The sequence below is a fragment of the Salarias fasciatus genome, chromosome 7 (genome assembly GCF_902148845.1).
Source record: "Salarias fasciatus chromosome 7, fSalaFa1.1, whole genome shotgun sequence".
Taxonomy (NCBI): domain Eukaryota; kingdom Metazoa; phylum Chordata; class Actinopteri; order Blenniiformes; family Blenniidae; genus Salarias; species Salarias fasciatus.
The window spans coordinates 30190451-30215802 of NC_043751.1; the positions used below are offsets into that span (position 1 = coordinate 30190451).

General features: G+C 44.8%; 2 protein-coding genes across 2 annotated transcripts; both read left to right on the forward strand.

Moving 5' to 3' along the window:
- Positions 1 to 8204, forward strand: LOC115392295 (cytochrome P450 2F2-like). Its single transcript, XM_030096881.1, has 11 exons — positions 1 to 173; positions 1730 to 1892; positions 2602 to 2754; positions 3369 to 3529; positions 6352 to 6420; positions 6546 to 6650; positions 6727 to 6862; positions 7060 to 7145; positions 7315 to 7416; positions 7489 to 7630; positions 7712 to 8204. The coding sequence occupies exons 1-11, from the start codon at positions 18 to 20 to the stop codon at positions 7897 to 7899; spliced, it is 1461 nt and encodes a 486-aa protein (XP_029952741.1). The 5' UTR covers positions 1 to 17; the 3' UTR covers positions 7900 to 8204.
- A 3686-nt stretch (positions 8205 to 11890) lies between these two features.
- On the forward strand, positions 11891 to 23899 carry LOC115392364 (cytochrome P450 2F2-like). The gene is made up of 11 exons (XM_030096956.1): positions 11891 to 12046; positions 14443 to 14606; positions 16298 to 16458; positions 16595 to 16755; positions 17104 to 17172; positions 17258 to 17362; positions 17456 to 17591; positions 20255 to 20340; positions 23311 to 23412; positions 23487 to 23628; positions 23709 to 23899. The coding sequence occupies exons 1-11, from the start codon at positions 11891 to 11893 to the stop codon at positions 23897 to 23899; spliced, it is 1473 nt and encodes a 490-aa protein (XP_029952816.1).
- Positions 23900 to 25352: the final 1453 nt, after the last annotated feature.

The window sequence follows — 25352 nt, forward strand, 5'->3', positions numbered from 1 at the left end:
CAGTTCATTTCAAAACAATGTTTTTCTCAGTCATCCTAATATTGGTATGCCTTTTCTTTTTAGTTCTCAAAACCCAGCGGCCCAGGAATTTTCCTCCAGGCCCCTTTGCTCTGCCAATATTGGGAAACCTTTTAAATCTAAACCTGGAGAATCCCTTGAAGGATTTTGAGAGGGTATGTATAATTTTTACTTTTAAAATGTTTAGGAAGAAATCTTTGATGAGAATTTTTTCTTGTGCATTATTCACACAGAAGCCACCTTCTGTTGAATGTTTTTGTGTTTTAAAAGCATGCTGTTGATATGAAAGCTGAGTGTCTGCACACTTGGTCCTTTAAAAATAAATTAACATCATGTAGCATCATTTTTGTATGCAATGCAAAAAGAACAACAACCAAACGGCAAAAGCACAGCCTTCCATGTAGAATGATCTCTCTGTGTGTGGCAGCTATAATAAAAGCAATTGTGTGTCTGATGACAAACTTGATTGATCCATGCTCTCATTGCTGGAAAAGTGAACAGACACAACAGTTTTTACATTCCGGATCCATCTGAATCACATTTGAATAAACCATGCACTCAAATAACATTCAGTGAAAAAATACACAGAAGTCTGTCCAAAGGTAGGTAACCCAGACCCCTGGAATTCTTTACTCAATGTGAAATGCTTGTAATTCATTTACCCTGACTTTCACCATCAAAATAACCTTTATCATTAATCTTTCTTACCTAGTATGACTCATCTCTTTTGCATGAACACACACAGTCACACAGTAGATCAAAACAAACAAATATGAAAACATCATTTTAAAATACAAACACATTTACTATAGATTTTGAAATGTCGAAACTACAAATGCACCAACAAACAACAACACACACACACACACACACACACACACACACACACACACACACACACACACACACACACACACACACACACACACACACACACACACACACACAAATAATTCAAAGATGTCCAGAGTTCAGATCACTTTACACAATCAAATAAATTAAGTTCAAAGTTTAGACTGTCTTCACCTCCTGCTGCTGTATCAAGACAAACTATGTCTGACCTTTTCATTGATGTCTGACATGATTAAATCTAAATCCAGGTCAAAGGTAATAATCAATCACTCCTCTGTGTTGCTGTATCGCTCTCTGTGTTGTGCGACTGGCAACCACCAAGACACTTTACAGCTGAACCACACAAACAATGTTTTCTGTCCTTTTTTTGTTTTTTTTAACATACTCTGCACATCAGACAGTCGGAGCACTGGTGTAAAAATTAACTCCCAGGTTAATGAGTCTAAAAAAAAAACATTGACTGGACTTTGAAGTTGGAAAAAATGGAGTCCAGACTCCAGAATGAGATTGGGAAAAGGTGGAGAGTAAAGAAAGGCAGATAAGAGGGAACCAAAGGGCTTCGAGAGTGGTTTGAAGAACTGAGCAGTTTGGTTTGGTATGGGAGCGTTTCAAACACACACTCTCACTACAAATAATAAAATTGTCCCCCAGATTTTCAATTTAACACATAACATGCTCATAACATCCTCTGTTCAGAAACTTTCGGTTTGACTTTATTCCAATTTAAATCTGCATATCTACATTGCCTTGTTTTAAAAGCTGTTATCCCAGTAAGTGATGTTCCATGATGAATGATAAAAGTCATGAATTTTGTTGTTGTGAAACTTCTAAACTGGGATATTGTTCTTGTGCTTCACAGCTGAGGAGAACTTATGGAAATGTCTACACTCTGTTCATTGGCCGCAATCCAACTGTTGTCATCAGTGGGTTAAAGGTCATGAAGGAGGCCATGGTGACCAAGGGGGTGGAATTTGCCGGACGACCCCAAGACCTTTTCATCAATGCTATCACCATGAACAAAGGTTCATATATTTATCAACTCTATGATTGTTTGACATCTCTTGTTGGAGCATGACAGATGTATTCACCATTATTTGCTTGTTTGTTTGAAGGCTTGGATATTTTATTTTGCTGTCCAGTAATGCAGTTTGACTAGAAATAAGGCAGTTTGCCTGTTCTCCCTGTGTGTGTGTGTGTGTGTGTGTGTGTGTGTGTGTGTGTGTGTGTGTGTGTGTGTGTGTGTGTGTGTGTGTGTGTGTGTGTGTGTGTGTGTGTGTGTGTGTGTGTGTGTGTGTGTGTGTGTGTGTGTGTGTGAGTGATGGTTCCCTCTGGGTACATTCCAGAACCATCCATGTGAGGTCAACTGGTTTCCAGGTGTGAGTGTGAGTTGTCGTTCTCACTGTTTGTCCTGTGGTGGACTGGACACCTGTCCAGGGTGGATTCAGGGTGGACCCATACTGACCTGGGAATAACTCCAGCGCCCGACAACCCTGGACAGGATAAAGCTGGAGAGAAGATGGATGGATGGATGGATGGATTGATTGATAAGGCATACTTGTGTTTTACACCACAGTGTTTCCTCAACAGGTTTCTGCTCGCATCAGGATGCATGTTTTCACAAATTCCTGGTCATAGTATGATTGACAACAATAATGTGGTTCTCTTTTTCTGCTACGTCACAGATTCACTTTTTCCTGAGAGTTTTTTCTGTTTCTTCTTCTTCTGTTGTAGGAGTGATTCTGGCCGACTATGGGTTAAACTGGAAGGAGCACCGTCGCTTTGCTCTGATGACTCTGAGAAACTTCGGGATGGGGAGGACCTCAATGGAGGACCGGATTCATGGGGAGATTCAGTACCTCATCAAAACTCTGGAGGGCAACGTTGGTAGGTCATCTATGGACAAGAACAGTAACATAACTAATAATCTCATATGTGATTCACACCACTTGATTTAATTCTGTTTTCCGTTCCTGCATAAAACCTTCATGCTCGGACGAGCTAACACACACACACACACACACACACACACACACACACACACACACACACACACACACATCCTCTCTTTTATCTTATTCGGTTCTATTTCTGTTTAGTTGTGGTGTTCCTGTTTATTTTTATATCTTTACTTATTTTATTTGCTTTATTTTTCCCTTTACTTGCACTGGAGTGATAAGTTCGAATATTACTATCTGCTTTCTGTTCTTTGCTCCAGTTCAGTGGAGCCATTGTTAACTCGCTATCAGTTCGTTAGCTATCTGTTCTGGTTCCGTCCATCTCTGTGTTAGTTATCGGTTCTGGTTTGGTGCTGTTCAGATTTTTCTCTGTTACATGTGATATGTCAACAAGATTATTTTGTATCGTGGATTTCTGTGTTACTCCCCCCCCCCCCCCCCCCCCCCCCATTCCCCCTCTCTTTGTTTTTCCTCTCTCTCTCTTGCTCTCTGAGTGTTGAAGAAAAAAAACCCTTCATGTTTCAATTTAAATGATCTTTACAGGCAAAACCATGAGTCCAAAGCGCATGTTTCACAACGCAGCGTCGAACATCATCTGCCAGGTTCTGTTTGGAACACGCTACGAATATGACGACGACTTTATGAAAGAGATCCTTCAATTGTTCTGTGAGAATGCCAAGTTCATCAATGGCCCATGGTCGATGGTGAGTTAAAGCAGGGTCTACAGTGTTCCAGCAGACTGCTTAACGGCACATTAACAACATGAAGCAAGAGCTCATGTTCTGTCAGCTCTGTGGACAGACACAAGGCCTGAATGCAAATCTTTATTCACACCAGGAATCAGTAAATCAGCTCTAATGAAATGTTCAAAATGTTGTTTCAGTCCAAATCCTCATTTCTTGGATAAAAAGACCCCCCTTCCCCCCCAGAACTGCCACCTTAAAGGTGCTGTAGGCAGGATTCGGCATTTCCGCCATTTGATTTGAACCATCTAAGATAGCAATTTGAAACCCAGCACACCCAATTCTGTCCTGTTTTCTCTGACATCACGCCCTTACGCAAGTTAAGCCCCTCCCACAAGAATGTGCGACGAACGCCCCTCGACCAATCATAGTTAGAGCCTCAGGGGCTCTTCTGATTGTTCAAAGATACCTGGAGCTGTCGAGATTCCTTTTCAGCTCAGAACAGAGACAGATGGAAACGCTGCGCCCTCGCGGTAGTGCAATTATGCTACACTCCTAAAGGATTATCAATGGATACTCTAACATTTAATCCAAAGAAAACACAGAAAAATTAGCATTGACTAGCAAAATCCTGCCGACAGCACCTTTAACATGATGGGGGAGTTTGAATGCTCCAATGATCCCAGGAGCGATGTTGTCGGGGGCTTTATGCCCCTGGTAGGGCCTCCCATGGCAAACAGGTCCTGGGTGATGGGCCAGATGAAAAGCAGGTCAATAACCCCCATGACACAGAATAAATCAAGGACCGTAACGTTGCCAGGCATGGCGCAGCCAGGGCCCCACCTTGGAGCCAGGCCTGGGGTTGGGGCTCACAAGTGAGTGCTTGGTAGCCGGGCCTTTGCCCACGGGGCCCGGCCGGGCTCAGCCCGAAGGGGCGACGTGTGCCTGACCTCTGGTGGGGTCACCACCCCCCGAGTTAACAGTAGTGCAATGTGGATTGGGTGGCAGCCGATGGCAGGGTGTCCAGCGAACCATCCCCGGAAACAGAGACTGGCTCGAGGGACATGGAATGTCACCTTGTTGAGGGGGAAGGAGCCTGAGGTTGTGAGGAAGGTTGAGAGGTACCGGCTCACCTCCACATAGCCTGGGCTCTGGAACCCAACCTCTTGAGAAAAGCTGGACTCTCCACTTCTCTGGCGTTGCCTACGGCGAGAGGCGGTGGGCTTGCTTATAGCCCCACAGCTCAGCCGCCATGTGCTGGAGTTCCCTGGGAAGGGTGCTGGACAATTCTCCGACTGGGGACTCCATTGTTCTACTGGGGGACTTCAGTGCTCACGTGGGCAGTGACAGTGAGACCTGAAGGGGCGTGATTGGGTCGCACAGCCTCTCTGATCTGAACCCGAGTGGTGTTCTGTTACTGGACTTCTGTGCTAGTCACAGTTTGTCCAGAACAAACACCACGTTCGAGCACAGGGGGGGTCCATAAGTGCACTTGGCACCAAGACACCCTAGGTCTGGGGTCGATGATCGACTTTGTTGTCGTGTCATCTGACCTCTGGCCGCATGTTTTGGACACTTGGGTGAAGACAGGAACAGAGCTGTGGACCGATCTCCACCTGGTGGTGAGTTGGATTCGCTGGCGGAGGAGGAAACCGGACAGACATGGCAGACCCAAACGCATTGTGAGGGTCTGCTGGGAACGTCTGGTGGAACCCTCTGTCAAAAGGGTTTTCAATTCCCACCTCCGGGAGAGCTTCTCTCATGTCCCGAGGGCGGCTGGGGACATTGAGGCCGAGTGGACCATGTTCTCCACCTCCATTGTCGAAGTAGCTTCTCGGAGCTGTGGTCGTAAGGTCTCCGGTGCTGCCGTGGCGGCAACCCCGGTGGTGGACACTGGAAGTAAGGGCTGCCGTCAAACTGAAGGAGTCCTATCAAGTCTTGTTGGCTCGAGGGACTCCTGAAGCAGCTGACAGGTACCGGCAGGCCAAGCGAACTGCAGCCTGAGTGGTTGTGGAGTCAAACACTCGGGTCTGATAGGAGTTTGGGGAGGCCATGGAGGAGGACTACCGGTCAGCCTCGAAGAAATTCTGGCAAACCACCAGAGGAAGCATTTCATTTGGATGGTTTGCCAGAGGAGGCAGAAAGCAGGTCTCCACCAACACTGTTTACAGTGGAGGTGGGGAGTTGCTGACCTTGACTGGGGTTATTTTTCAACGGTGGAAGGAATACTTCAAGGACCTCCTCAATCCCATCGTCACGTCTTCTATGGAGGAAGCAGAGGCTGGGGTCTCAGAGGTGGACTCACCCATCACCGAGATGGTTAGTAAGCTCCCTTGGAGATAGGGGGAGGAGCTCAGTCACTTGGGAGGAGCACTGCGTAGAACCGCGACTCCTCCACATCAAGAGGAGCCAGATGAGGTGGCTCGGGCATCTGTTTAGGATGCCTCCTGGGCATGTCCCAGAAGAGACCCAAAGGAATACCCAGGACACGCTGGAGGAACTTTGTCTCTGGGCTGGCCTGGGAACTTCTTGGGATCCTCCCAGAAGACCTGGAGGAAGTGTCTGGGGACAGGGAAGTCTGGACATCCCTGCTGAGCCTACTGCCCCCATGACCTGGTTCTGAATAAGCGGTAGAAAATGGATGGATGGATGGAAAGTAGAAAGAAATATGACGGGAAAAAAAAATCCAAAGGCAAAACAGTCATGGGCGATGCTAAGCTGTAGATGATTAAAATGATGGATTTTAACTTCTGCTGCAGTGTCAGATGACTTTTCTGTGTTTGGCACATGCATGCATTGATATATGATCATTAATATTCTCTTTGTTGCTTTCTTCTTACCAGCTGTACGATTCCTTCCCCTTCATTCGGAACCTGCCGCTACCCTTCAACAAGGGCCTTAGAAATACAGAGGTAATGCTTCATATTAAACTGAGCCACACACATCACCTCTTACTGTGAACACTCTTAAAGATGAAATAATAATTCATATTATATCCCGTATCAGTCCATGTGATGGGTGATGACTTGCTTTTCAGAGAATTCAGACTCTTCTTGGGGGTTTGGTGGCTGAGCACAAGAAGACCAGAGTCCCTGGAGAGCCTCGAGATTTTGTTGACTGTTACCTGGATGAAATGGATAAGGTGTGTGTTCGCTGCACCAGTTTGAACATCACACAGCCATTGTCTGATTTGGGTTTGGTTATTGTCTCTTTTGCAGAGAGTCGATGAATCTTTCTTTTGTGACGAGGAGCTGACAATGATTGCTCAGGATCTTTACGTTGCTGGGACCGACACCACCTCCAACACCCTGCTGAGCGGTTTTCTTCACCTTACAAACAATCCACACATTCAAGGTACATCTGCAAGACTGAGACGAATATGAAACCTGTCAGTTTTAAAGCTGTTACTGCAGTGTGACCATCATCCAAGGCAGTCAGACTTGAGGCAAAAAGAAACATTTTTTTTCTATTGTTTGTAGGTTATTACTTTTTTCAGATTCTTGTTTTAATACATGATGATTTAAAAGTTTGAATATAATGTTATCTTGCAGAAAGATTCCAGCGGGAGATTGATCAGGTGCTGGAAGGGAAGGCTCAGGCCACTTTCGAGGACAGACACAAAATGCCTTATGTTCAGGTAACTGAGATATGTCTCCTCATGGTTTCACTTGTGTCAAACATGTGTCTGGCTCAGCACAAAGTCAACTAAGACTCAAGATTATCCACTGAAAATCTGTTCGAGGGAAAGTACCATGCTCTCTTTGTAGGCTCTCCCACAACAGTTAATAATAAATGTCTGTTTTCAGGCTGTGATCCATGAAATTCAGAGAATGTCCAACACTGTTCCGCTCAGTGTTTTTCACTGTTCCACCAAAAACACAGAACTCATGGGATATTCACTTCCAAAGGTAATGGATTACTGTTTAGAAACATTTCAAACAGAAGTAAAAGATCCCTCAGGATTTTTTTTTCCTCTTCAGGGAACCACGATCATTCAGAACTTGACCTCGGTGCTGAATGAGGAAGGCCAGTGGAAGTTTCCTCATGAATTCAACCCTGAAAACTTCCTCAATGACAAAGGAGAATTCTTCAAACCGGAGGCCTTCATGCCTTTCTCTGCAGGTACGACTGCATGAACACCTTCATTTATGACCAGGGAGAGTCAAATCAGACGACTCTTCTCCATTTTTTTCTGCGTTTCAGGTCCTCGGATGTGTCTCGGAGAGGGTCTGGCTCGCATGGAGCTCTTCCTCATCCTGGTCACTCTGCTGAGGAAGTTCAAGTTCATCTGGCCTGAAGACGCAGGAGAGCCAGACTTCACTCCTGCCTTTGGGATCACCCTGACACCCAGACCGTATCGCATGAAGGTGGAGCTCAGATCAACCGACTGAGAAAATTACTACAGACGTGTGAATCTGCAGATCCTTTAAAAGAAAAATTGTCCTCCTTCTAGTCAAAGCTGCTTTATTCATTTGTCCTCACAGCATATTGACTTTCATTTTTTGTCCTGTCTATCAACTCTCACGACATTTCCAGACATCTCAACCTACTTTATCTCCGATTTCTCTCACCTCAGCAATTAACATCACTTTAATGACTTTGTTTGAATTGAATATCTTGTATTGAAAGTTGTGTCTCCTTTGACGTTTGAAGCTGTTTTTTTTTTTGTTTTTTTGATTCTGTTCCCAGTTGCAATAAAGAGCTCTGAACTTTGGATTTTATCCCAGTCTTCATGAGTGTTTCGCAATGAAATAATTTAAAAAACTCAATTGATCCCTTGTCGGGAACTTCCTTCATTTCACCCACTGTCCTTCTGGAAGCGCTGGGCTGCCGCAGTGCAGCGTCTGGGGAGCAGGACTACTATTGCAACAACACATCATCAGTAGAGTAAAACTAACCTGTCTCACGACGGTCTAATCCCAGCTCACGATCCCTGTTGGTGGGTGAACAATCCAACACTTGAATTCTGCTTCACAATGATAGGAAGAGCTGACATCGAAGGATCAAAAAGCGACGTCGCTATGAACGCTTGGCCGCCACAAGCCAGTTATGCCTCCGTAACCTGCTGCACATCAAATGGCAGGACAAAGTGCCAGACACAGAGGTACTCCAGAGAACCCGAGTGGAGAGCGTTCACGCGATGCTCAGGCGCTCCCAGCTCAGATGGGCAGGGCATGTTGTTCGTATGCCCGACGAGCGTCTGCCAAAGACACTGCTGTACAGCGAACTGAAAGAAGGCAAGCGCTCCCAAGGAGGTCAGAGGAAGTGCTACAAGGACACCCTGAAAGCTTCCCTGAAGTGCTGCAGTATCAACCCTGACACCTGGGAAGCAACGGCACAAGACCGCTGTGCATGGCGCACCGTGGTCAGCTCTGGTGTGTCAGACCACGAACAGAGGCGTGTGGAGGAGCAGAAGCAGAAACGCCAGCGACGCAAATGCAGAGCGAGCACCACCTCTCAGCCTGGCTCGCCCCCAGCACTTGCGTGTCCACATTGTGCCAGACTTTTTCGAGCAAGGATCGGACTGATCAGCCATCTTCGCACTCACCAAACCCAGTGATTCAAGAAGTTGTGGTCGTCTTCGCCAGCGAAGGACGAACATCAGGGACCTGCAGGGGGGTCAAAGGTCTTGCTCATGGAGCTACAGTGGTGCCCCGAGCTTCAGATCTCAAGTCTGCCTCTCTAAAACCCAGGCCACCATTGCCTTATTTTTACTTTAAATTACTTTTTTGAATCCATTTTGTAAAGGTGAATTACATTTCTTATGATTTTGTTTGAAGAGCTAAATCAAACTGTCACACATTTTATGGCCATCCGGTCCAGGGGGCACTGCAGCCCAGCTGACTGTGGCCCATTCATACTCTGGAAGAAGCAGAAATGTAGCAACAGACGGAGAGAGAGACATTGGACATGGATTTTTAAAGTACACTTATTGACAGCAGTTCTCATCAATGTTACAGTTTGTGTCAGATTTTAAAATCATTCATTCATTCAGATTAAATATTGTGCAAAACAAAGTTCATTGTTTTCTGTACAGCACAGAATATTCTTAAAACACCAGACCTTTTTAAAAGAATTAAAATCATTGTGTTGCTTAAAAAAAGGTACTCAAGCCAGAGTCTGGATTTGATGTTGACTCACCACACTTCTCTGATCTCCGCCTTGTGCAGGGACAGTTTCTTGGGCTGTGTGGTTTTCAGGAGGGGTCTGGACAGTTACCCCAGCCCCGGACTCACCAGCTAGCAGGCTCCTATCTCTGAGTGCCAATGCATTCTTCCATGTCTCCAGGAGCCTCTAGGACCCCCGGACAGAATGCACCCCCATCGGAGTCCAGGGTCTGGGCATCATTCAGGTCCGGCCCCGCGGCATTCACAAACTGACCCACAGTGAGGGTCCCAGACTGGACCAGCCTTCCCGTCAGGCTAGGAGATGTGGGAGATCAGACCTTGATTCGATTTTCACTGGATGCAAAAAAAAAGATCATGTCGCTTTAAAACCTGAGAATCTCACACTCAATGCAGGGTTTTCTTGATGATCTGCAGAATGATGATATGTACAATCAGATTGACATAATCAGTATTTCAAGATCAAATCTGGGCAGCTGCAGCAACGTGCAGTCAGGTTCCTACCGAGCGAGGCTCAGGGTTCTGAATACTGATTCCATGAATATTTTCCCCAAGTAGACAAAATGATTCATTGTTTGACCGGCAGCAGTGAAAGAGTTACTGTATGTTTCAGATCTCATAAAAATATTGTTTCCAAATAGAAAGAAAACATTTTTATTAATCCATCCATCCTGTACATCGCTTCATCCTGTGCAGGGTGAGCTGGAGCCAATCCCAGCTGACTATGAGTGAGGAGACAGGACAGGAGAGGACAGGGTCCATCCTGGACAGGAGAGGACAGGATTCATTCTGGACAGGTTTCCAGTCCATCACGGGACAATCAAAGACTGTCTTGTTCTGTGGCCCTGCGGTCATTTTTGGATCACTGGAGCCTTGTTTTTGTTTTTCTACTCTTCAGTTTCAGGTGGGCGGTGCCAGGCGGTGTTTGCAGACGCAGCAGGCTGGTTGCTGATTACTGTGATTTGTGTCACCTGTCGAGCTGGGTGAGGATTATTACCTTAATGAGCAGTGGCTCTATTTCACGTCATTTCAGAACCTCTGTCTCACTCTTGTGCATAGAAACAGACAGAACAAGAGTGGAGGTGGTGTGGCTCTATACTTCGACAAGAATCTGGAGTTTAAAGTGGTGGGAAACATGTCAATAGTCATGAAAAATATATTAGAATGTATCACAAGTCCAATACGTATGAAGAAGAATAAACATGTCATGGTGAGTTGATTTTATAGAGCACCAAGTTCAAACAGACTCTTAATGACTGGACATGTAATCAATGTTAAAATTTCCACATATGAATATAACCTTCTGATTTGGTTTTGAGATCTTTTCCTCCGACCGTAACACAGACAACCACACACTCACATTCACTTCAATTTAAAACTGACCTCACATGCATGTTTATGGCCTGTGGGAGTTCTTCTCCTTTGATGCCTGCCTGTTATTCTGCCTCTGGGTTTGGACTGTGACTTTAGCTTTGGATACTCCGTCTGGACTTGTCTGCCCTGAATAAAATCCTGCTTGGCTCCTCATTGCCTCCAGTCTACATTTGGGTTCACCTGGCAAAACAAACCAGTCCATGAATCCATTGGACTTGGAGCTGATTCGAGCTGAACTCGAGGAACAGGGGTTGGAGGTCGATGGGATCAACGCAACTCTGGGGAGCCTGATGCGTCGTACTTCATGGAAGGGTCTGCAGTCCTCCGACCATCCAGTTCCTGCGTTCGACTCTGATGTGGGCCAGAATTACCAGTCAGGAAGCCGGCATAGAGGCTGTGATAGAGAACATTTTCAGGATTGCTCCGGGGCTGGGGAGCCACGTAATTCAATCTCTGACGCCAGTTCTTAAGCCCCTGATGTTAGTATCCCAGCAGCCTCTGTCTCTGTCAGTGGCATCTGAGCCGCCTCCGCCACAGCCAGGTCTGTCTCCATCAGCAGCGTCCGAGGCGCCGCCGTCTTGATTCTGCCTCCGTCAGATGCGTGGCTGCAGCCTCTGCCTCAATCAGCAGCGTCTGAAGAGCCGCCTCTCAGCTCTGTCAAGGGCTCCCTGGGGGATGGTGCCAGAGGCCCACCGCACCACCCCTTCCAAGGAGCCTGGTAGCGTAGAGGCCCATTAAGGATATAAATGGAAATAAAGCGGACTTGGCAAATGGTATGTGAGGATATTGAACACACAGCCTGATAAGCGGAGGCAGGGCTGAGATTGGAGCGCCTCTTTTAAAGCCCGATCACCAAGTAATCTGTTCAGTTCATTCCACCACAATGTTTGTCTCAGCAGTCCTGCTGTTAGTATGCCTTTACTTTTTAATTCTCAAAACCCGGAGGCCCAGGAACTTTCCTCCAGGACCCTTTGCTCTGCCCATATTGGGAAACCTTTTACAGCTGAGCCTGGAGGATCCCTTGAAGTATGTTGAGAAGGTAAGGATAGTTTTCAAATTTTTCAAAAAATTTTTGAGGAACATTTTGCTTTGCATTTGTCCTTGAGCATTATTCACACAGAAGCCATGCTCTGTTGAATGTCTTTTATGCATTTTTAAAAGTATGTGTTGATATGAAGTTGAGATTCTGCACACTTGGAGATTTTCACACTGTCCTCTCAGAACAAACAGCCAGCTGATTCAAAGCTGTTCATGAGTCTCAGGTATCACTGCTGAGAGGTTTGCCTCTGAGTAGAATATATATAGCGGTTTGTGGTTCTGTGTTTAAAAAGTAAATATATCATTACTATATCATTATGTGTTCATTTCATGACCTAAGAAACGGTGATTTTGAAGATGTTGAAAAAAAAAACTGTGTGTGAGTTAAAATAAAATGTGTACCTGTTAACAAGCGTTCCCATTAATCAAGGCTCTCATGGCAGGATAAAGAAAAGTTAAAAGACACAAAAGTTTTAAATGAACGATGTCTCACTCGATTAAACCATGCACTCAGATAAAACTGAACTGAAAAATAAACAAAAACCTTGTCTGTCCAAAGGTCACCCAGAGTCCTGGATTTCTTTATTTCTTAAAATGGTTGGTTGTTCATTTACCAAAACCTTCATCAAAGTACCTGTAATCAAAATCTGAACTATCTTACTACTATAATACTCTATTACCTGGTATCTGTCTTTTGTTTTGGAAGGATTGGGCAGCAAGAACCAAAATGGCGTGGAGATTTTGACAGCTGCTTGTGTGGCATTTGTAGATATACACAGTCAAATATGTACACATAATTCAAGTATATAGACACATTTATAGGTACTTTATGCCGTATTGTATTGTTCCTGTGGGAACCCTCATACAGGGTTGTTGATTGTAAAAATATCTGATGCACTATAAAAGCTACCACCATAAATCTGTTACTAATTAAAATCAGAATAGCTGAGCATAATGTAAATTCAGTCAAATATATTTGCTTCAGAACTGTTTACTTGTAAAGGATAGCTTGCAGTTGGACTTCAAAAATCACCAAAAAATCTAAAAATCTAGCAACACATACTTAAATACACACTTATTTAAAGATGTCCAGAGTTCAGACAGCTGTAAACAATCAACAAATGAATTAAGTATAAAGTGTAACCATTTGCTTTCTGTTTTCAGCCGTTGCTAAAGTGGAAAATAAAAGTATTTGACGTGAAATCTTGGGCATAAAATGTGAGCCATTCTAAGGGCCAGTACACACTACAGGATGATCGGGCCGAATTTTGCCCCGATCTTTACCTCCCGATCGAAGCCGACAAGGTCCGATTGTCGGGAGTATGCTAATGAGTTCGGGTCCGATCTTTGTGTAGTGTGTGGTGTGTTCCGAGAGATTTTTTTGCGGTCGGAGCCTCTCGGGAGGCGTCGGAAGGGGAGATCGTGGATACTGAACATGTTTAATATTTCCAATCGCAAATCCTGTAGTGTGTGGAGCTCCGAGAGGCGCCGATCAGCTGAGAGTCGACCTGTCGACGCCCTCGGAATAAAGCTCCCTGATTGGCTGAACAGCTCCATCTCACCAAGGTGTTGCTGCTTAAAAAAAATCCCCTCTCAGCTGTCAGAGCTGGAGACAAGAATATATGTCTGTTAAATATATTCACTATATATGACAGTGAAACAGAAAAGCCAGAGCACAAACTGAGTGGTTATTCCTCAATAACTTTATCGCTCCTCAGTGAACTGTATTTCCTCGATTCAGACTCAAACTCCTATTTAATACATTCATCTGCATCTCCGCCAGTCCTGCAATAATCCCAATGTTTTAATTCATCTCCATTATTAACCATCACGGAAGAACACGGAAGAAAAAATAATAAAACAAAACTTTCCGCTGACTCCGTGCCTTCAGAGACAGAGCGGACATATAATGAAACTTACCTAATCAAAGCTCAACGTGTTTTCATTCTGGTTTAAACTATCCAACCTGTGGACAAAAAGAATGATATCTGGCGATTTAAAAAAGTAGTCTTTATTTCTCACAGTCTGCTAATAATTTTATTCTACTGCTCCACTCGGAAATCAAAAGTAAAAAAACAAACAAAAAAAAACACACACACACACACACACACAGATTAATAAGCTGAATCATCATCAAATGTGGAGGGTAAATTATAAGAAAATGATCTGAAACTATGTTTCCCTCTTCTGTACTAGAACATTTAAATTTTCTGACAAGGTCCCGACAGTCCGTGCTCCGTGCGACCCAGCACCGCCTTCTGGTGGTCATCCGGAATTCATCGAAACATATTCATAACGTTCATTCAATCTTGAACTGAAGAATAAAAGTCATGAATTTTGTTGTTAAACCTTTAATTTGAAACTTCCAAACTGGGATATTGTTCTTGTGCTTCACAGCTGAGGAGAACTTATGGAAATGTCTACAGTCTGTTCATCGGTTCCAATCCAGCTGTTGTCATCAGTGGGTTAAAGGTCATGAAGGAGGCCATAGTGACCAAGGGGGTGGAATTTGCTGGACGACCCCAAGACCTGTTCATCAATGCTATCACCATGAAAAAAGGTTGATGTATTTATCAACTCTATATTTGTATATAACTGAGCCTCATCTCCTGTGGGAGCATGATATTATTTTGTTTGTTTGTGTGTTTGTATGTGTAGTGAGGACAGAGTGAATTGTTGTTGGGAGAATGTATTAAGAAGCACAACAACGCCACCCTGGGAATTTTACCCAGGGAAATAAATTAAAAAGATACACAAGTTTGTGGCTCAATAGAGGCATAATTCCAAATGTAAAAATACAGTTTGATTAAACACCTTAATATTAAAAATAACAAACTTGTATTAAAATTCACACTCTCGGTGAAAATGGGAATTTTTCTTTGGCTGAGGCCTACTGGATGGACACAAGCCCGTGCAGGGGAGGGATCCACCAAAAGAAATAAAGAACATCTTGAATCACCGGGCATTTATGGAAAACACACAGCCAAGCATTAGCCACCTGTTCGCATCTACGGCACTGCAAAAAGAGGATACCTGCCACGGTCGGTCAGTGCAGCAGCACGTAAGAGGGGAGCACGCCCTGCAAACATGCACCCTCTGTAGGCACAATTAATGAAATGAAGCAGCCAGCGAGGTGAAGCAGTGCAGCCACACCTGTCAATCAAACAGCCTCGACAAAATGAAGCGCCAGAGCTCAGGCTACTGGGTCACCTCATCGGCAGCCAATCAGCAGCACCCTGCACACAGTACATAGAGCAGACGCCTCTCTGCTGCTACATATAATTCATTTAGTTTTTCAATAATCTGATTTGACTGAAGATAAGAAGGCGGTTTGTGCTCTCACCTTGCATGGAGAACGTCATGGGTTCAAAAACTACAAATATACCAGCCTGTCGTGTTTGGGGGACGCTTTGATGTGGAGCCTGAAGTTGGAGCTTCGGTCCTGGACCGGGTTCTCTGTTCTGCTCACTACACTGGGTCAGGTCCTGGATCCATGTGGTCCTGGTCTGAGCTATGCTGGCTTCTCATCTGGAAGTTTTGCTCAGTCTGTTACATGGCTGGCTGATGGGCAGAGGACTATCTGGGTTGCTTGCGGCCAGGACAGCTGCGGTGGGAGTTTTGCTTTCGGTCTGGTGCAATCAATGAGCCGGGTTTCAACTTCGTCAGGCTTTACTGTCTCTCTCACATTTGGGTCTTCCAGAAAATGTCAAACCTGTATGGACAGAACTTTATAAACCACTGTTGACCAAAAAGGTTGGAGATCTCCCGTGAAGGGTGCTGCATGGTGCCATCGCTGTAAACTCTTGTTTCTACAACACGTCCTGCAGTGAAGAACAACTGTCCATTCTGCTCCAGCAGTTTCTCATTGTCTCCTGGGGAAATCTTGTCCAAAAACATGGGCATCATAGGTTGCAGGCATGATCAAGGAAACAAACTAAAATGTTAACTTTTTAACTTAATTCTCAGACAAGCAAAGGCAGCAGTGTATCTTAGCGGAAGAAACAAGGTCAAAAAAAACCATGAGTTGTAATGTGAATGTGTTTTTTTCTGAAGCTGATTGAAGTCGGGCTAAAGGTTCATTTTAATTTCTACAAATGGACAATGTGGACAAATTTGTCAGCATTTGCTCTTTTGTGTTTTATTGTGCCAAATGATCATGTTCTGAGGAGTTTCTTCACAGAAGTTGCATGATTGTAATATGTGCCTATTGCATTTTCTTTTCAAAATAAAAATAATAATAACAATCTTTAACCGTTGTAGGAGTGGCTCTGGCCGACTATGGGTTGAGTTGGAAGGAGCACCGTCGCTTTGCTCTGATGACTCTGAGAAACTTCGGGATGGGGAGGACCTCAATGGAGGACCGGATTCATGGGGAGATTCAGTACCTCATCAAAACTCTGGAGAGCAACGTTGGTAGGTCATCCATGGGCAATAACAGAAACATAACTAATAATCTGATACGTCATCATGGTTCACACCACTTGATTTAATTCTATTTTCCGTTCCTGCACAAAAGCCCTTCATGCTTCAATGTCAATGATCTTTACAGGTGAAACCATGAGTCCTGAGCACATGTTTCACAAGGCAGCGTCAAACATCATCTGCCAGGTTCTGTTTGGTACACGCTACGACTATGACAACGACTTTGTCACAGTGATAATTCAGTCTGTTGTTGAGATTACCAAGCTCATCAATGGTCCTTGGTCGATGGTGAGTTAAAGCAGAGTCTACAGCCGTACCATGACTGATGTGCAACATGAAACCAAAGCAGAATAGCAGAAAGCTGCCACCTCTGAGCCTGGTTCTGCAGGTTTCCTCCTTTTAATCGGGACTTTCTCCTTTCCACAGTGGCAAAATATAAATAAAGCTGGACTGTTTGAAGTAAATGGAAAAACTCATGTTCTGTCAGCAGTGCATTTATGTGAATGAAGAGCCTCCTGTGTATTTATACAGAGTAAAATCTTTCAATTGACTGACAGATGTTACACACACACACACACACACACACACACACACGAATGATATGATAATTTTTTCTCCTCTCCTTTATTTTACCAGCTGTATGATTCCTTTCCCTTCATTCGTAACCTGCCACTACCCTTCCAAGAGGGCATTAAAAATGCTGAGGTAATGCTAACAATCAGTTTGAACCATACACATCACCTGTTACCATGAACACCCTTTTAAAATGCAAATTTGTGATGTTTTGCAGAGAATAGTGGCTGCTATTGGGGATTTAGTTACTGAGCACAAGAAGACCAGAGTCCCCGGAGAGCCTCGAGACTTCATTGACTGTTACCTGGATGAAATGGACAAGGTGTGTGTTAGCTGCAGCAGTTTGAACAACATCACACAACCACTAAAGTTGGCTCATAACCTGATTTCAGTTTTCTTTTCTTTTCTTTTGCAGAGACTCGATGATTCTTTATTTTCAGAAGAGCAGCTGAATTTGATTGGCCAGGATCTTTACATCGCCGGGACCGACACCACCTCCAACACCCTGCTGAGTGGTTTTCTTTACCTCACAAACAATCCGCACGTACAAGGTACATCTGCAAGACTGAGGCGAACATAAAACCTTTCAGTTTCAAAGTTTAACCCTCACCCAAGGACAGATATCAGGGTTCAGGGATCTTTCCTTTCCTCACTGATCCTCATATCCATGTCTTCCTTCTCCCCTGGTCTGTGTCTGTCTCACCTCATGGGGCGACAGTAGCTCAGTTGGTAGAGTGGGTCGTCTTATGACCAGAATGTTGGCGGTTTGATCCCCGCTCCCGCAGGCATAAAACTGTCGTGTCCTTGGGCAAATCACTTCACCCACCTTGCCTAAGGCTGAATCCCATTTCACCCCTTAGCCCTCCGCCTATGAAACGGAGTGCTAAGGGGTAGGGGAGAAAGTCAACCCCTCCGAATTGGGACACCCCTCCGACAATCGCGTTCGTCATCAGTAGTCGCCGCTGCCGATGACGTAGGCAGATGCGACAATTATCTGCCGAAGAAGAATGTTTTTCTTACATTTTAAAACTTTATTAATTGACAAAATACTGACATTTATGAACGTCTTTCGTTGCGGACGCCGCCATCTTGCCGATCTTGGAAGGCTTTCTGAGAAATCTGTCATCCAGTGGCGCCGGTGGCGAGGGGCGCTTGTTTTGTTCGCCTGGACCGTCAGTGGCGGGTGGGGTTAGTTCACTTCCGCATTGGCGGGGGCGCTCATTTCCCACCCGCGCATTCCAGGCGGGCCGTGTTGAAGAAACCAGTTTATTGAAAATAATCGTCTATCTGTTGTGTTTGGAATTCGCCTGGAATGCGCGGGTGTGGAAACGATCACTCCCGTCAATGCGGAAGTGAATTAACCCCGCCCGCCAGGCATGATCTCAGCTGAAAGAACAAGCGCCCCTCGCCATCGGCCGATACCCCTCCGTTTGGAGTGTGCCTCTCGAGAATCTCCTTTTGGAGGGGTGACTGGCCCTCTTTCTTGGCCCTACCCCTCCGTCATAATGACAATTGGGACACTCCTACCCCTCCACGTGAACGCGCAAAACGAGGGGTAGGGCCAAGGGGAAGGGCTAAGGGGTGAAATGGGATTCAGCCTAAGTGTGAATGTCATGCGAGAGTGAATAGTTGGTGGTTGGAGGGGCTGATGGCGCAGATTGGCAGTTTCGCTTCTGTCAGTCTGCCGCAGGGCAGCTGTGGCTACAATAGTAGCTTACCACCACCCAGTATGGTGTGAATGGGTTAATGTGATACTGCAGTGTGAAGTGCTTTGGGCTCTGTCATGCAGGGTAAAAAGCGCTATACAAGTGTAGTCCATTTACCACATTTTCAATTATTCTATCTGTCAGCTCCTCCTCCCTGTGCGTGTTTATATGTCTGTCTCCCAGGAGTGAAAGCGATGTAAATTCTTGCTGGTACTATTAGTACATGACAGTGGAGATGAATGAAAATGGTGAAAGTTTTTGTGTGTTTTGGCCTCGTATTTACATGTAAATGCAACCGTGCAATCATCGAAAACAATATCTGAAAACTCTGGTCAGAGTGATAATTCACAAATGTTCTGTGATGTTGAGGAGCAGAGGAGAAAGACACTTTATCACACACTGCCCGTCGCAAGGATGGAGACTGTCTGGGTGAACAGTGGTGTGGGTTTGGGTGTAGCCTGGCCTCCACCTGCCATGCCGCTTCTTCTCCACCTCTGTCACTCTGTGGCTCTCTCGCTGTTCTCAGCTGACCACATGCTGTCGCTCACTCCTTTTTCTTTTGAGTGATTCCAGTGTCGCCAGCAGATAATATAAATTTCCTTCCTCCACCTCCACAACAAGCTCTTCTATTCCGCTCTCTGTTAAATGTTCGTTGTCCTCTCTGCCACCAATGAGCATAAAAGTCCATTGATCAGCAGACAGAATATTCAGGAGCTACTTTGCATTGGCCATTATGGTAGAAAGTGGACGTATCTAGGGTGGGACATGAGTTATATTCCACCTGCAACTTTCCAAGCTGACTATGATTTATAAAAGTAAAAGTGCATCTAAGTGTGTGTGCACAGTTTTATAAATCTGAATACATTCTGTCACACATTTCCCCGTTTTGGGCTCACAGACACGTTTAGGATTTAATAAACACCAAAGTGTCCGTTGTGCAGGATAAATGATCCTACAGGACGTTTTATAAATGAGGCCTCAGACGATGTGATCCTGAGATGTTGTTGGTTTAATCTATTGTTTGTCCTGTCCCGGTGCAAGTGCCGTGTCTTGTGGTGGAAAACGTCCCGGTGCTTAAAATCAAATTCCCAGAACAAATGCTGAGTGAAATCTCCAGGTGTTTTGCATCGTCAGAAGAACACAAAACAGAGCTGCTTACTGTCTGATTGGTTTCAACTGGGACATTTTGCAGCGAACGTAAAGATGTTAAAATTCAACGTGTGGTCCACATTTTGACACGTGACATATGAGTGTCTCCTCTGTCCAGCTGTGCCAGATGTTCTGTTTCATTTCACATGCAGACCTCCTGCACTTCATCCTCTCCTCTCTGTGTTTTCTGGTTTTTGAGTCTTCGCTGGTCTTTCAGATTGCTTTCTGCCTGCTCCTGCTTGGTAACCTCTGCTTCAGTCTGACCTTTATCCATAAAACCCTTGAACCCCTGTGAAACCCTGTGCTGCCTCCGTCTAATTACTTGAAATGTTCAATGTAATCTCTATTTTATCTTACAGAAAGATGTCAGCGGGAGATTGATCAGGTGCTGGAAGGGAAGGCTCGGGTCACTTTTGAGGACAGACATAAAATGCCTTATGTTCAGGTACCAGAGATATGTCTCCTTATTATTATTTCTTTTCAAACATAATAGATATTAACGAAATAATTAGTCCAATGAATACACTGCAAATTAGTTTTTTTTTTAAAAGGAGTCAGAAGAATCATCGACTTATTAAGCCCAACCCCCTCTTCAGTCTGTTTGCATCCTGCGTTTTTTTTTTTTAACCAATCACATCCTCATAAACATCATAAACTTAAATAACTGCAAAGAAAATGTAAATGAACAGAATGGGGGAACAGAAAAACCCAGTGCATGTTCCATTGCTCGTCCTCCCTGTACCTCTACTGAACTTCATTTCTAAAGCATTTTCAAACAAGTACAGTTGGCACAAAGAGCTGTACATAGTTATAAAAAAGTGCAAAGACAAAATACAGTCAGAGCAAGATAAACAATAAAAGACATTGATAAAACAGTAAAAGCAGGAGCAAAGTCTCCAGCTGAGTTAAAAGCCAGTGAATAAAAATATGTTTTAAGATCTCTTAAAAATGGACAGTGAGGGGTCCTGCCTGATGTGCAGTAGAAGCTCATTCCACAGCTTAGGGGCAGCAACAGAAAAAGCTCTGTCCCCTCCGAGCTCATGCTTGGAACTCGGTACCTCCAGGAGCAGCTGATCAGCTGACCTGAGGCACCCCATACGGTCCAGTTGGTCCTCAGACGTGGACCTGCATCGCGGTGTCTCCCTCCCTTCTTCCTCTCCTCGATCATGGCTGGACTGACTGAGGACTCTGCGTCTTTTTCTCTGTTGGATTGTAACCTGCTGTCATCTCCCATCTGACTGGCCTCTCGCTGTGTTCTCACTCACTGTCATCTCAAAGCTTCCTCTCCAGTTTATACCAGCTGGGGCTGACTTCCCATCAGGAGTCGTGACGGTGCCTCTACAGGCATAATTCGTTACTACATCAAGTTCTCAGCCTGATAATTAGACTGGAGAACCTGTTAATCCTTTGAAACTTTAATCTCCACATTGATGACCCATCTTGTACTGTGGCAGCTGAACTGATAACTATTTACTCCTTTGATTTTATTCAGCCTGACTCGTGTTAAAGGCCACACTTTGGACTTGGTGTTATGCCATGGCCTAAATATTGATTCTATGAGTGTGGAAGACTTTCACATAAGTGATCACTGCTGTATTTTATTTAACTTGTCCTCCATGTTGTCACCTTCTGCTCACTGTGTGGAAATACAGACACGTACTGTGAAATTCATGAAATCAGGGCTGATATCAAACCTCCCACAGAGTTTACCTGCTCTGCCATCTCCCTCGCACCCCTGGTCCTCCTTCTCTCCTGTCAGCCTGCAGGATGTGAAGCCTTCAGTCTGCAGGATGAAACCCTCATTGAGCCCTGCTGACGTTGTGCCTGCTCTACTTTTCCTAAATGTTTTTCACATTGTTGCTCTTTGTTCTGTGAAATTGATAAATCTCTCACTTAAATGTGGCTCGGTCCCCAGATACTTCAAACATGCTGTGGTGAAACTGATTCTGAAAAAGCCAAATTCTTTTTCTGGGGAGCCGAAAATCTGCCTTGGTCTGAGGCCTCCTTCCTTTGGCTGTTAGAGCTGGCTGTCCAGCTCCCTCCCTGCCTTTTTGGAGGTCCTGGGGCAAAAGGTTGCAAAGGTCCCTTATCTGCGAAAAGCTTTACTTTCTTACGTTCTCAGCTCCTGGAGCTCCAGAGCGTGTTTCTCCTGTGAGGCTGCAGCTGCAGCTTCCAGAGCAGCTCTCTCTGCCTCAGCCTGCAGGCGCACTGATGCAACAGGAGATCTACTGCTTCTTGAGATTGTATGATTTCTGCCGTGAGATTTTTAACTGGATACACGAGTTAACACGTTGGAGATGTCGTCACAGGGGCTCACTTCACTGTCAACACAATCCTCAGTGTTCCCATTTTCAGCAGGCCTGAGAGCACCATCGTTTTAAACCACTTGTTCACATCCTCCATAAATTTATTTCCAGCCAACAGGTTTGCATTGAACCATACTTCAGGTTTTTCCTTTTCCTCTGGAGGTAAATAATTTAACAGACTCATGTGTTTCCTTTGCTCAAACAGCACAGTGTCTTGTATTTGTTGAGATGATAATGCAGTTCTGGATCATATTGTCTAATTGTTGTTTTTAGATTACATGTTCAGGTTGGACCAGACGAGGCTGCATGACAGCTGCAGCAGTCCAGTCCCTCACTCGCAGCCGGCAGGCTCACAGTTAGGGTTTCCACTTCTTACAGTTTTTAGAAAGAGTTGCCGTTCCACCTTCACGGTTCAATGTCTTTGGGGAGTTGGACAACATTTGTTTGTACCTTCTGTTCGATCTTCATGGTTGGACTGTTCCTGACCTCCCCTGAAAATCCGTTCCACAGTTTCACTCTGCACATTGAAATATTAAATGTTTTTGATGGATGCTGACAGTTTAGTTCCTTCCTCCATTGAGTTTCAGAAACAGTTTTTGAATGTTCCCTGGGAGTGAGGTATTCAGTGCTTTGTGAGGGGCGGCTGTGGTTCAGTGGGGAGAGCGGTCGTCTTGCAGTCGGGAGGTTCTTAGTTCAATTCTTATCTCTGCATGTCGGAGTGTCATTGGGCAAGACACTGAGCCCCAAATTGCCCCCAGTGGATGGACTGAGCACCTTGCATGGCAGCTGCCTCCACTGGTGTATGAATGGGTGAATGTGGTAACGCAGTGTAAAGTCCTTTGGGCTCTGTCAATGCAGTGTAAAAGCGCTATATAAGTGTAGTCCATTTACCATTTTTTCTGTTTGAAAATGTTTTGTGAATTACTCTCATGACCTTTTCACTCATTTAAAAATAAGAATATGGGACTTCTGCGGCTCAATCAGTTAAAATTTTGAGACTATTGGCTAAAATCTGTAGGAGAGAAAGTGCTGAGGGCTTTGCTGCCATGTTTTTACTTTCCTCTGATGAAGATTTGCGACAGCAGCTAATAATAAGTTTCTGTTTTCAGGCTGTGATCCATGAAATTCAGAGAATGTCCAACACTGTTCCGCTCAGTGTTTTTCACTGTACCACCAAAAACACAGAACTCATGGGGTATTCACTTCCAAAGGTAATGGATTACTGTTTAGAAACATTTCAAATCGAAAGCGAAAAAATCCATCAGGATTTTTTTTTCCTCTTCAGGGAACCATTATCATTCAGAACTTGACCTCGGTGCTGAATGAGGAAGGCCAGTGGAAGTTCCCTCATGAATTCAACCCTGAAAACTTCCTCAATGACAAAGGAGAATTCTTCAAACCGGAGGCCTTCATGCCTTTCTCTGCAGGTACGACTGCATGAACACCTTCATTTATGACTGAGAGAGTCAAATCAGACGACTCTTCTCCATTTTCTTCTGCGTCTCAGGTCCTCGGATGTGTCTCGGAGAGGGTCTGGCTCGCATGGAGCTCTTCCTCATCCTGGTCACTCTGCTGAGGCAGTTTAAGTTCATCTGGCCTGAAGACGCAGGAGAACCAGACTTCACTCCTGTCTTTGGTCTCACCCTGACACCCAGACCGTATCGCATGAAGGTGGAGCTCAGATCAACCAACGACTGAGAAAATTACTGCAAACGTGTGAATCTACAGATCCTTTTAAAGGAAATTGTCCTCCTTCTAGTTAAAGCTGCTTTATTCATTTGTCCTCACAGCATATCGACTTCCTTCATTTTTCGTCCTGTCTATCAACTCTCACTACATTTCCAGACATCTCAGCCTACTTTATCTCCGATATCTCTCACCTCAGCAATTAACATCACTTTAATGACTTTATGTTTGAACTGAATATCTCGTATTGAAAGTTGTGTCTCCTTTGATGTTTGAAGCTGTGTTTTTTCCCCCGTTTGTTTTGATTCTGTTCCCAGTTGCAATAAAGAGCTCTGAACTTTGGATTTCATCCCAGTCTTCATGAGTCTTTCACAATGAATTAATTTAAAAAACTCAATTGATCCCTTGTAGGGAACTTCCTTCATTTCACCCATTGTCCTTCTGGAAGCGCTGGGCTGCCGCAGTGCAGCATCTGGGGACCTGCAGGGGGGTCAAAGGTCGTGCTCATGGAGCTACAGTGGTGCCCCGAGCTTCAAATCCCAAGTCTGCCTCTCTAAAACCCAGGCCACCACTGCCTTATTTTTACTTTAAATTACTTTTTTGAATCCATTTTGTGAAGGTGAATTACATTTCTTATTTTGTTTGAAGAGCTAAATCAAACTCACACATTTTATGGCTATCCGGTTCAGGGGGCACTGCAGCCCAGCTGACTGTGGCCCATTCATACTCTGGAAGAAGCAGAAATGTAGCAACAGATGGAGAGAGAGACATTGGACATGGATTTTTAAAGTACACTTATTGACAGCAGTTCTCATCAGTGTTACAGTTTGTGTCAGATTTTAAAAATCATTCATTCATTCAGATTAAATATTGTGCAAAACACGGTTCATTGTTTTCTGTACAGCACAGAATATTCTTAAAACACCAGACCTTTTTAAAAGAATTAAAGTCATTGTGTTGCTGAAAAGAAAGGTACTCAAGCCAGAGTCTGGATTTGATGTTGACTCGCCACACTTCTCTGATCTTCGCCTTGTGCAGGGACAGTTTCTTGGACTGTATGGTTTTCAGGAGGAGTCTGGACAGTTACCCCCCCAGCCCCGGACTCACCAGGACCTCAGAGAAGGGATCTGCAGGGTCCAGGGAGAGTTAGCAGGCTCCTATCTGTGAGTGCCAATGCATTCTTCCATGTCTCCAGGAGCCTCTAGGACCCCCGGACAGAATGCATCCCCATCAGAGAGCCCAAGGTCTGGGCATCATTCAGGTCCGGCCCCACAGCATTCACAAACTGACCCACAGTGAGGGTCCCAGACTGGACCAGCCTTCCCGTCAGGCTGGGAGATGTGGGAAGATCATGTCGCTTTAAAACCTGAGAATCTCACACTCAATGCAGGGTTTTCTTGATGATCTGCAGAATGATAATATGTACAATCAGAGAGACATAATCAGTATTTCAAGATCAAATCTG